The 12,403-nt window shown below is 39.8% G+C and overlaps 1 protein-coding gene across 1 annotated transcript; it reads left to right on the top strand.

Annotated features, from left to right (window-relative positions):
- Nucleotides 1-676: 676 nt before the first annotated feature.
- On the top strand, nt 677-10,924 carry LOC107395575 (uncharacterized). The gene is made up of 10 exons (XM_015974980.3): nt 677-1,258; nt 1,479-1,657; nt 1,836-1,973; nt 2,276-2,414; nt 7,030-7,207; nt 7,767-7,908; nt 8,786-8,923; nt 10,094-10,152; nt 10,288-10,364; nt 10,582-10,924. The coding sequence occupies exons 1-10, from the start codon at nt 1,151-1,153 to the stop codon at nt 10,699-10,701; spliced, it is 1,278 nt and encodes a 425-aa protein (XP_015830466.3). The 5' UTR covers nt 677-1,150; the 3' UTR covers nt 10,702-10,924.
- The last annotated feature ends 1,479 nt before the right edge of the window (nt 10,925-12,403 follow it).

Here is a 12,403-nt window from a genome sequence, read left to right as displayed (position 1 = left end):
CTTCTCGAGCTCTTGTTTGTTTTTAAAGCTCTTTATGGTTTGGCCAGTTTGTTGACTCTTTGTGTCAGTGGCAAATCTCTAAGATCTTCTTCCCGGTTTCATTTGAGTGTCAGCTTCCAGAGCTCAGCCTCTGGAAGCTGACACTCTGGGAACCGGTGATGGTTCTACCCTTTGTGCAGCAGTACCGGGACCAGAGTGAATAGGGTGTGTATGGGGAGCATGAGTGGGTGTCTAGCGCTCATTTGTGTAAATCTTAGGTTGTATGTGTATGTGTGAGCATGAGGGAGGGAGTGTGTGACTGTGTCTGTGTATGGCTGTAAATGTCAGGTGGGGTCTTGGACTCCTCCCCTCTCCTCGAACTTATTTTACTACTACACATCTTCACCTGCCCTCCCCCTGCCACATTTTGTATTGAGTGTGGTGCCTTGGTCTGTCTGAGTATTGGCGGGTCAGGGGGTTTAAGATTTTTGGAGTCTGTCTGATTAATCCCGTTGGCTGCCTGGCGGGGTCTGAGTCCCTGGACTCTGTTGGGTTCCCGGCGGGGGGTGGTCGCCCCTGGGTCCCGGGTCGCTGACCTTACATAAATAAGCGCGTGTACACACACAGGTGCTCACATGGTGCTCTCATAATTATGGACTTGGGCATTTTCAACACATGTCTTAAGGCTGTGGTTGGCACTAAATGCACTGAGTCATTATCATGTGATTGTTCAGTGAAACAATGTTGATTTTGTATTTCCTCATCAGGTTGACGCAGTGATAGCTTGCTCTAGTTGTATTGTTGTGTGTCCCCCCATTTTTTTTTTGGTTCGTTTTTCTCTTTCTGCAGGTCTAGAAGCAGACTCTAGTTCATTATTGATTGTTTATTTTTGTGGAACCAATTTATTGGTGGCATTTAGTTCTAATGAACAACGACCCGTCTTATTTGATTAGGTGACAGACAGACAGAATTTTCTCCAAAAGCGGCATAATAGTTTATTCAAATTTGAACAAAGTGTGTGTGTAGTGCGTTTCTGGTGAATCTGGACCTGGATATCTGTGGGTAGAACAGAGAATAAAAAAAAGAGGGTGTGGCTTAAAGGTTGTGTAGCTGATTAAACACTCCTGTCTCTGATAACTCAGTCTTTGATGTGAAGACGCCCTCATGCACCATGTTGCTCTCTGTTCTGCTGCTGCAGCTGGTCAGCACGACTGAAGCGAGTTTCTATGGCTATGTGTTTAGCTACACTACTAAACTCTTCCAAGGAGCTGGATACCAGGTTAGTTGATGTAGATTTTTACTTGACTATTTAATGTGTTAACCAAGAAAAAAGCAATAGACATTTTTCATCTTTAAAATTTGTACCTTTTTGTTGTATTTTCTCTAAAAGTGCAGCTTTTACCTGTAGATTTTGTGCATACTTTATTAAAATAAAGACTAAAATGTGCTCTACATGAATCACGTCAAAATGTTAACGTCTCCTCCCTTCAAATCCACAGGTGGTCCGTTGTGAAAGATTTAGCTTTGCTTCGTGTCGAGAGTTTGATTCGTGGTTTTGTGGTGGCGACTGTAGCTATTGGAAAAATATACAACGTGTTGATCAATTCAGTGATGGCGGGTGTCAGACTGAACGAATATCGAAAATCAACAATGCCAGTTTCTCCTCATCCTCCACCATGTGAGTCTACCTCAGCACTGCATCATAATAGTTCATTTTTGTTGTTTATGTCTTTGAAGCGTAACTAATTACTTTTTGTCTCTGGAGAAAAGAAAAATACGTCATATTTTCAGACATCTTTCAGATGGTCGATTTGAAATCAGAACACTAGAATCTGAAATAGTAACTCCTATTCTAGGTGGAGTGATAGAAACTGGACGGATAACAAAAATGGCATTTTGTCTTGGACATCTTTACTGACTCTTGAACTGAGGAACCGGTCAGACATCAGTAAACCCAACTCATCACCACAAACCACGATTCTCCCAACACTGAGGTCAGTTTGTTTGTTTTCCAAATACATGTTGAATTTAATTAGAACCTCGCATTTTTAATAATGGCTGTAAAGTATTCAGATTACCCTGATGTTTCAGATATTGTTTTCTCATCCTTATAAACAAAACTCAACTTTTGTCACTGTGGATCAGCTTCACTTTGTAATAGAAACACAAGATCTATGAAACAGATGCAGATGCATCAGTCTGAGCCGTCAATTTGACAATAACTCCTGTTTTGTTATTCATGGGATTTTTTATAGATGAATCTAAAACTGTGGGTTAAGTTTTCCTTCTTTTTCAGAGTTCCTTCAAACTGTCAGAGGAATATCAGCCTGTTGACCTTTGACCCTGATGGAGATGCGGTTAGATGTAGATATGCAGCTGCTTCACGTCACGAGTGCAGCATCTGCACACCACCGCTTGTTCTCAGCCTCTTTTCAGTGAGTAACAATTGTTGGCCACGGGTCACATGACACAAGTTGGCACAATAAAGTAGATAGAGTGAGATTTTACTTTTGAGAGTAAATCTGTAACCCAGGCTTTCAGCAATAGCTGTGTGTAACACAATATGTGCATTCAGTGGCGCGTCCCTTAACCACCAGGACCATTTCAGGAGCGAATCTGCAGCGAATGCAGCTAGTTCTGCGAGGTCATAAAATCCCCTGAGAATTGCAAGAGCATGCATAAATTTGGCAGTTCATGCAATAACAAGTAAAGACTGCAGCCAGTATCCAAAAGGTCTATGGTTTATTTCCTGCTCTGTATCTCAACAGGAGGTTTTACAAGTAGCAACACTTTTTAGCAACTGAAACCGTGCATGTGTCTTTTATTTGGAAAGCTGTTGGATGTTTAACACTGCTGCTTTGCTTTATTGCCAGTAGCTCAGAGGGTAGAGCGGGTTGTCCAGGAATCTCAAGGTTGTAGGTTTGATCCCGGCTCCCGCCAGAAGAGAAGTAAGTGAATAGGAAAGAGGGAAATCAGTGAATCCTGGGAAAGGCGGAATTGGTAGAAAGAGCAGAATAAGGAGAGAGTGGTGATGAAGGTCACGCAAAAACCAGCTTGAAGAGTGCAATACCCTGAAAGGGACAATCAGAATTTTATCAAAAGGGTTCAAATGAAAGTAACTGGACTTCTTTGGTTTCTTGAAGACGTTTCTCTTCTCATCTGAGGAGTTTTGTCAATTCTAACGGGAATATAGGAGAGTCAAGCTTATAAGCTGCAGCTGTCTGTTGTTATTTAACTAGCCAAAACTACTTTGAGTACCCCTCCTCTGTATCCTCTGATGAGTTGTTAGCCTATATTGTGAGGGAGTTGCCATCTTGATCAGATGCAGGAAGGTGTGACCTAGACTGAAACTGCTTAGAAATGAGATCCAAAGCTGCCTTACTGACCCTTTGCACCTACGTCACTTAATCACGTGGGTCCGCCATACTGGATGGCAAAACCATGTAAACAGTGAGCGACACGAGTACTAAACAAAGGGAAAAGTATTTGGATTTATAACATTATGGTATAAACAGTGTTTCACTTTACACCGAAGCTGATTTAAAAAAATGTCCGGATCCCTACTAGTTTTTGTTGCTGGTGGTGTCACCGTGTGTTCAGCTGCTGCTCTCACACCGGCATGAGACAAGATCTCTCTTAACGGCGATGCTCGTACTAAATAACGTAATTTTAACACACATTTTCATACATTGGAGCAATATTGTAATTAATTATCTCACATTTCACCATGGAGGACGGTACCGCGCGTCCTCCATAGTGAGATATCCATCCATCAGAAGAACGCATCACATTCGTCCCTGCCCCTGTCTTCGTCATGAAATAAATAAACGTTAACTTTACCCGGTAAAAACACGTTCGCTGTGAACCTGAGGGCTGCTAGTCCGTTTGATTGATCACTGCAGTTCATCTCCGTCCTCAAGTCGCGATCAACGTTTTTTGAAAAAAACAAAACAAAAAAAACCAAGTTGACTTTACATCCTTGTCTGTTGGTGCAGCCAGCCACGTAGCAAGTTGTTACCATTTTACTGTTAAACCAACTAAATAAAAGCGATAAAAGGCTACAAACAGGCTTGTTTTGACTAGCTTCACTGGAGTTTCAACGTGTGTAACGGTCTTTTTGCTGTCCATCATGGCGAACGGGGCGGTCCCATGAGTGGCGTGACGTCACGTGCAAAGGGTCAACAGGTACTGGAAAGGTGAAATAAGCCCCTCCCCTATTTAAAGTGGGTTTTTCTTGTTTGACATAGATAGCTTGTTTTACTCCTCTCTCAAACCATCTATCTTCTCTGTCCAGAATACGTACTTCCTCATCTTCAAAGGTGTGTCCCTTGTCCTTATGGTGTTGGTTAGGGTTAGGGTTAGGGCTTGGGTTTAAAGTTTACCGGGATGTTGTGTTGGAGAAGATTCTTCTAAGTTTCTTTGAGACTCCTGCCACGTATGGGATGACGGTGCCTTTGCATCTGTTGTCCTTTTCTTTGCTGGTTGCTGCTTTGGATGCTTTTCCAGACTTCTCTGCAGATTTCACAAAGGCCCATTTAGGCTTTCTGCAGTTTCGGAGAGCTTTCTTAATGTGTTTTTCTTACTTTTGTTTTCCTTCAGTCTTTCTGGGAATGTTCTCGGTCCCATTTTTGGTTCTTTTTTAAAACACAGAAAAGGTTTTTTTTTTTTTTTTTTTTACCTTGCTGACATCTTTTGATGGATAAAGGAAGCCATAGAGATAAGGAGACATGGATACGGGACCGTGAACAGAGACGATGGGGTTTACACATTACACATCCACGGGCAGCAGAGGGCGACAACGTCCTCTGCTGCCCGTGGATAAACGGAGTAGGAAGTGGTGCCACCACCAGCGTCAGCTCTGAGGAAGTTTTGCAGTTGGCAAACGAAACTGTCAGCAAGGTAAAAAAAAAAAAACTTTTCTGTGTTTAAAAAAAACAAAACAAAAATGGAATTAGAAACTAGACACAGCAAGAACATACCGAAGATGTTCTCGGTCCAATGGTGTAAAGTCCTGATGACTGACGTCTTGTGCTCCAGTGGGTGTTGTGAGTCAAAATGCAAATTGAACAAGATGGAAGTCTCAGCATTGAAGTCTACAGGTAACCATCTTACACAGACCAGTAGTTGCATTTTAACTGGAGCACCAAATGTCAGTCTTCGTGAGGCTGAACCACAGCGCCCATGACCCTGTGTGGACAAGCGGTCACAGATGGATGGGAAACAACATTTTCAAGACTCTGAATGCTTGCAAGTCGATCTAGGTGCTGATGGCAAAGCCAGCATGGAATGATGGTGAATGCTTTTAGAACCAAAATCGGTACCATTTAAGTACTTTTATTGTGCACTTGTTATGTTTTTCTGTGCTACTAGCTAACATAGCATTCAGAGCCTCAGCCGCATCGGGCTCTCCCAGTATAAATCATTAATCTACAGAAAAATTTAACTATTTTCTGACAGTTTTACAGCTGCCTGTACACAATGATTTAACCGAAAAACGAAACCGATAACTTACCAGAATGATCCGTAGTATATGTGGATCACTCTCATAGACCGAACCTCAATGTGTGTGCTGTATCTTACCTGCATGACTTTCTTATCCGTACCTGAGCCAACACCATTAGCCATGCGATGAGCGGTTCTCCCTGCTCCAGAATGATTTATAGTTGGAATTTGTAGATTATTCTTTTAGGTCCGACTTCTGGGCAAATAACCCTGACTAGCCGCTGTAGTTAGGGTGACCAGATGTCCCTCATTTTCATTAATTTTCACACATAATCACACATTATGTCTCTCATTATTGACAGTGTCCCGTTTCGAGTTTAAATCTTGCGTAAATGGTGTAGAGAAGGCTTTGTGTAGCTGTCAAAGTTGGAGGCGGGACTTGAACTTAGGTCTGGAGCGCGTGGAGCGCTCACCCGAACCACCAAAGCAGAAGCGTCAGCAGGCACAGAGGACAGATGGGTGTGATGAAGAAAATGCTGCTAGAATAAAGATTTGTTGGTTAAAATGTTCAGGGACAGTCTGTGATGTTTCTCAGGGTCATTTTTTGTGTCACGGAGCGGAGTCTGGTGTGAATAAAACCTGTTGGTCTAAAACGGGTTTCCCAGTAATTAGGTTCATGCTGATGAAATATGGAGGGAATTAAATTGAAGCCTTCATTAACTATTCTCAGAATTTTGAGGAAAAATGTAATACTAAGGAATTCTATTTTTAAATTAGACCAGATTTTACCGTATTTAATTAACCGTAATCATATTTACTGCAAAAACAAAACAAAACTGAGAAATACAGCTAATCACGACGTAGTACCAGTAGATACCCTTGTTCACAAATGAGGGAAGGATGGATCAGGAGATCGACAGGCGGATTGGTGCTGCATGTACGGCGATGTGGGCATTGTACCGGTCTGTCAGGGTGAAGAGAGAGCTGAGCTGGAAAGTGAAGCTCTGAATGAATCAATTGATCTACGTTCCTACCCTCACCTACGGTCACAAGCTTTGGGTGGTGACCGAAAGTGTGAGATCGCGGATACAAGAGGCCAAAATGAGTTTTCTCCACAGGGTGGCTGGACTCTCCCATAGAGACAGGGTGAGAAGCTCGGTTATCCAGGAGGGGCTGAGAGTAGATCTGCTTCTCCTCCACATCTAGAGGAGCAAAATGTATTCACATTGGAAATACATTCTCCAATTAAATGGTGTATGTTTTTCATCAGTTTGTCAAATGCATGTCAAAGTCAAAAACATACATTTAAACTGAGGTAACGTTAAGTCATTCACTGCCAGCCGTTTCCTGGTCAGAACACTCCTGGTTAGCGCCTAGCATTTTTCACAGCAGCAGTCCAAACTGATCTTCTAATTCATGGATTTTCTGCTTCCTGATCATGTGACATGTGACACACGCGAGTGAAGATCAGCGTGTTTCCTCTCACGGTGCAGGGACTCGTTCCCAAGCCTGACCTGTCAATGAATGAGTTAACATGACCAAACGTTCAAGGGTTAAAACTCCTTCTGATCTGATTCTACAATTTGTCTCGTTTCTGTCATTTTTCAGTCTTGCACTCTGTCATTCAGTCCAACTAACAGCAGTAATGAAGGTCCATATGCAGTCCAGCTGACGATGGAGGACTTTCCCAGACAGACCATGACTCTGACCGACAGTGTAGGTGGAAAGGTGGTGAGAACTACCAGCAGCCCTATTACCGGCATTCCCATTCAGTTTATTTTGACAGGTAGGGTCCTACATTTCAATTTTATTTTGTCCTGTTTAAAAAGCACACAAGGAGAAAATCTTAAAGGTGCATTTTGTAGAAATGAAGTAAAAATGACTCCCTGTGGTAAAATGTGGTTACTGCAACCACTCTAAACAACTGGAGCGTTTTGCCGGCCATCGTTAAATTACAAATGTTGTCGCTGCAGTATTAGCTCACAAGAGACGCGGCACCCCCACACCGATGGTAAACCGTTACGTCCTTCCTTCCTTTGTTTTGAAAGGAAAATAACTGACAATGCCCACAGCCGGCTGGATGTGAAATATGTTTCAGTGTAGCCTTCCTTCCAGAACGACTGAAACGTTAGACTCTTTTGGGATTTTCTCGCTGTAAAATTTTCACTATATTCTTACATACTGCACCTTTAAATTATAAAACAGTGAGTAAATAAAGTTGCACAAAGTGTTTGTGTACAAATAAAATGTGTGTTAATAGTTTGATGCATAATCTTATTAAAGCATCCCACTTGAGTTTCTTGTGTAAATGAAGATCTAAACAAAAATAAATCTTTTATTTTTAGTTGACCCTGCTGCCCCATCCTGCGCTGAAGGCCTCTATCTGCCCAGATTCCTGCCACCAACTCCAGACAACGGCATTCACATCGTCACTGTTGTTAATCAGACAGTGATGATCCCCATCAAAGCAGAGGCAACGCAGTCTGTGTAAGAGGAACAAAGAAGTTAATCAAAAGGGACAAATGATTAGCCTAAAACTTAATTTACATCTAAAATGAAATAAACACATTTTTGTTTGTCTAAGAAAAGCTTTACCTTGAATCTTTTTTTACTCCCAACAGAAAATGACCAACTGTAGTCTTGTAAAACACGTTTCATCGTATAAACCAGGGGTGTCAAAGATGCGGCCCGCGGGCCGTATCCGGCCCGCAAGCGGGTTAAATCCGGCCCACGAGATGGTTGTGTAAACTTTATTTTCATACTTTACAATGTAGAGTGAAAATAAAATTATCATTGTGAGCAAGTTTTTTCTGTAATGAGTATAAATAAAACAAAGCTGAGCTCAAGGCTCACACAAGAACTTGAATCACATCCTGAAGTTGGCCGCCACTCAGGATGTGACTTCTGATATTGATGTGCTGGTGAAAGCTAAAAGATGTAAAGTAAAATGAGTCAAATATACTTTAAGTGCTGCATGAAACTGATCTAGCCATGGGATCTGTAAGCTCTTTGAATCGCTAAGGAATGTTTTTTTAATTTGTTGATTTCTTAATTTTTTTCAAAATTTCAAGTACACTTCAGGTGTTGTACTTGTACTACACTGTCCTCAGGCTCCAGCCTTGTTTTGTATTGATTGTATTAAAACAAAGAAAACAATCTGAAGTTTTTTTTTTTTATTTACCGGTCCGGCCCACTTGGGACTAGATTTCCCTCAATGTGGCCCCTGAGCTAAAATGAGTTTGACACCCCTGGTATAAACGTTTAAGAACAAGTCATCATAAATGGAACAAAGGTTTTGTGTGTAGGATGGTGAACTTTAGGATAAATCATCCAACTAACTAGTTTTGCATCCTGTTTGTTTAAGGATCACTGGAATCGTGTTTAGTGGGCCCTACAATGTGATCAAGTGCACATCAAGATCAGGAATCTTCACCCTGAGATGGACACCCTCCCTCACTCAGGTTGGAGAAAGCCATCCCATCTGTTTCGTCGTCACAGCGAGGTCAGTGCCTCATCTGATCAACATCACATTGCTTTGACATAAAAAAACTGCTTACTTACTAAAATAAACTCAACTGTGATGAAAATCCAGTGTGTGTGTGTGTGTGTGTGTGTGTGTGTGTGTGTGTGTGTGTGTGTGTGTGTGTGAGAGTTACGTCCCCGGCTCTCTAGGAGAGATGAGGAGGGGAGTAATAAAAGTAGTGTGTGGGTGAAATAATCAGAGTGTTGTGTCACTTTAAAACCAATAATTTTATTACAAAAATGAAGGGAATATTTACAACGAACCTAAAACCAATAATATATACAAACAAAATGAGCTATATTCAAAAGGGATGTGAAGGAGCAGAGGCTCTACTCGTAGCCCCTCCTGAAATCCACACACTCGTTCATAAGGTCACAACACAAACCATCGATGAGGTTTGGTATGTAGATCAAGCTGCACTCAGCTCTTTTCTCCACGATGACAAACCGATACAGCGTGTGCAGCACAAGTCCGTCCATCGATCTCCCACTCCATGTTTTTCCTCAATCACGTACAAGACCCCGAGACACTTAAACAGCTCCACATGGGACAGGACCTTGTCCCTGACCCAGAGAACGTACTCTACCCTTCTCCAGCTCCAGACCACATTGTTTGCTCTATCAAAAGTTAAAGATCATGGTCTGACAAAGCCAATAGGACCACACCATCTGCAAAAAGCAGAGACCTGAGGCCACCAAGTGGGTCCCTGCAGCACTTTGTGCATAGACAACCTGCCCATAAACGTTATGAGCAGAATCCACCGCTCTCTTCATCTGAGTGTCCAAAACATGTGGAAGCAGATCAGATCAGACAGCAACACAGTCCATCACTGAGCTGCAGCTTAAGTTATCCTGGTGTCTCGAGCACATGTGGACACCTTTATGCTTGAACATGGTGTTGGTTAGAGACAATCCATGACAAGCACAGAAGAGACCATCCCTCAGCAGAACAAGGGAGTTTACAAAAGTTACTTGAAAGGGATGCAAATATTCCCAAGTCAAACATTTGTTAATGTTAGATAACATTTCTATGATAAGCTTAAGGTGGACGTCTGATACTTTAAAATATTTAAAACAGGATTTAAGTACTTTTAATATCTACTTCTACTTGTTTCATTAATGAATCTGCTGTTTTGAATTATTTCTACAGCTTCAACAGCTCCGTTTTTGAGTCTGAGCTTCGTTGTGTCGTTGTGACAGTAATTAAATGTGAGTGGAGCCTTGCTTCTTATACTGCTTCTTATCTGTTCATGTTTCAGTCTGCTGTGTAATTCTCAGAAATAAGCTGAATTTACCTTATAGTATGAACACATGCATACTAATGTAGGTGTCCTGTGCTTCTAGATCATGCTTTTTATCTAAAAATGAATATCGCTACCTCATTACCTCTGGAAAACAACATGGAGATGCTTCAAAATGCGGTTAGTAAATCAAAACTAGATTTTTCTTCAAGATGTTTATTTTTTTTGTCAAAAAAACGGATCTAATTCAACAAGTGCTTTCATTAGTACACCTAGATTTTCAATTATCAGACACTTTATTTTTGTTCCTCATGACTGAATGCAAACTCTGATTAGTTACATGTCTATAATGTAGCTCTGCTTTAATCTATGCAACATCTTGTGCTTTCGTCTCTAGATCAAAGGTGAATTGGTTAGAAGAATACCATCAGTCATGCTCATTTGCCTCCTTGGGGATGGTTTTGTGAAAGTTATAACAACACCGTCCTCTAGTGGCTCACTATTGACTTGTCACTGATCCCTGTAGGGATGTGAGTTTCTTCAGAAATGGATTCTCTGTTTTTCCCCCCTTTCTGTTTTTTGTAAGTATTACTGACATGTACATGACTATTTTCTTACACAATTGTGAATAATGCATATAACATTAATAATTGTTACCAATTAATTGTTACCATTGGTTACCATTACCTGCCATTTTTTTATTGCTGAAAGTTTTATTCTAGTTTTTTATTATATTTTATTCTATTTTTAATCTTATTATTCATGTTATATGCAGCACATTAGTACCGAAGCAAGTTCCTAGTTTGTGAATTGTTTGTTCACTGACAATGGCAATAAACCTATTCTGATTCTGATTCTGATTCTGATTCTAATTGTATTTTAATCTTGTTATGTAAAACTACCCAACCACTCTCTTTAAAAAAAACTAACTTAGTTAAATGTTTCCATCTTGTTTAATTTTTTCTCTCCACCCTTGTTTCTTGATCTTTTTTACTGAATCAAATATAGAAACAACATTTATACCATTTTCTGTCAAAGAGATAATAAACAAAGCTGTCTTGGGTACTTGAGACCAAATGTGACAGATCTTTTTTTTCTTTCTCAACTTTATTTTCATTTATTGACATTAAAATAAAAATACACAACTAAATAGCTAAAAGCCAAAATGAAAAAGGGGACAGAAAGAAGAAAAACATGTAATCTCCCCCTTTTAACTAAAATAACATTAATACAAATGAAACAATAATTTCTTAAAAAATGTGAACGATATAGTTTCTGGACTGGCTGGCCGACACAACCTCAACCCATGAATTGAAAAAAAGAGAGAAAACAAGTTACACAGAAAGAATCATAAAGTTATGTACATACATATATACATACATATGTACACATATGCATACATAGACTTGTTTCCTTTTCCCTTTTTTTCTTTCATCCCCCAACCCCCCTCCCCTCACGCGTTTCTGTAACAGATCTATATAAGTTACTCATTTCATTTTTTATCTCTTTTTTGAAAGTCAATATTGTTTTTGCATTCTTGATTTCAGTATTTAGTTTATTCCACAATTTAACTCCATATATGGACACACAATGTTCCTTTATGAGTATCCTATGTCTAGGTATATTAAATAATTCATGTCCTTTTAAATCATATTTACTATGTCTTTTTATAAATATTTTTGATTAAACCTGCAGGTACGTTCCTTTTGTTTGCATTATACATACATTTTAAAATATTGTAGTCCACCAGATCATAGAATTTTAGTGTTTTTAATTTTATAAATAATGGATTGGACGGATCTCTGTAGTTGCTCCTTGTGATTATTCTTATTGCTTTTTTCTGTAAGATGTAAATGGAATTTGTGTAAGTTTTATATGTTGTTCCCCAGATTTCAATGCAGTAGTTCAGGTACGGTATGATCAGTGAGTTATATAACAAATATAAGGAATTATTATCAAGTAACCATTTTGCTCTATGTAACAGTGCAATAGTTTTAGATATTTTAGTTTTGACACTGTTTATATGTAGTTTCCAAAACATTTTTTCACAGTGATGACTCCCAGATGCTTGACTTCTTTAACTCTTTTTATATTAATCTCATTTATATTTAATAAAATTTAATCATTTGAATATGTATTACTAAATATCATAAAACATGATTTATCGCTGTTTAATGATAGTTTGTTCCCATCAAACCATAGTTTAATTTTTTTCATCA

The sequence above is a fragment of the Nothobranchius furzeri genome, chromosome 2, assembly GCF_043380555.1.
Source record: "Nothobranchius furzeri strain GRZ-AD chromosome 2, NfurGRZ-RIMD1, whole genome shotgun sequence".
In the NCBI taxonomy this organism is placed as follows: domain Eukaryota; kingdom Metazoa; phylum Chordata; class Actinopteri; order Cyprinodontiformes; family Nothobranchiidae; genus Nothobranchius; species Nothobranchius furzeri.
This window is presented reverse-complemented; position numbering and strand designations above follow the sequence as displayed.

Coding starts and splice junctions, on each gene's coding strand:
- LOC107395575 (XM_015974980.3), top strand. CDS start 1,151: ATGTTGCTCTCTGTTCTGCTGCTGCAGCTGGTCAGCACGACTGAAGCG. Junction 2,415..7,029: donor TTGTTCTCAGCCTCTTTTCA/GTGAGTAACAAT, acceptor GTCATTTTTCAG/TCTTGCACTCTGTCATTCAG. Junction 10,365..10,581: donor TGGAGATGCTTCAAAATGCG/GTTAGTAAATCA, acceptor TTTCGTCTCTAG/ATCAAAGGTGAATTGGTTAG.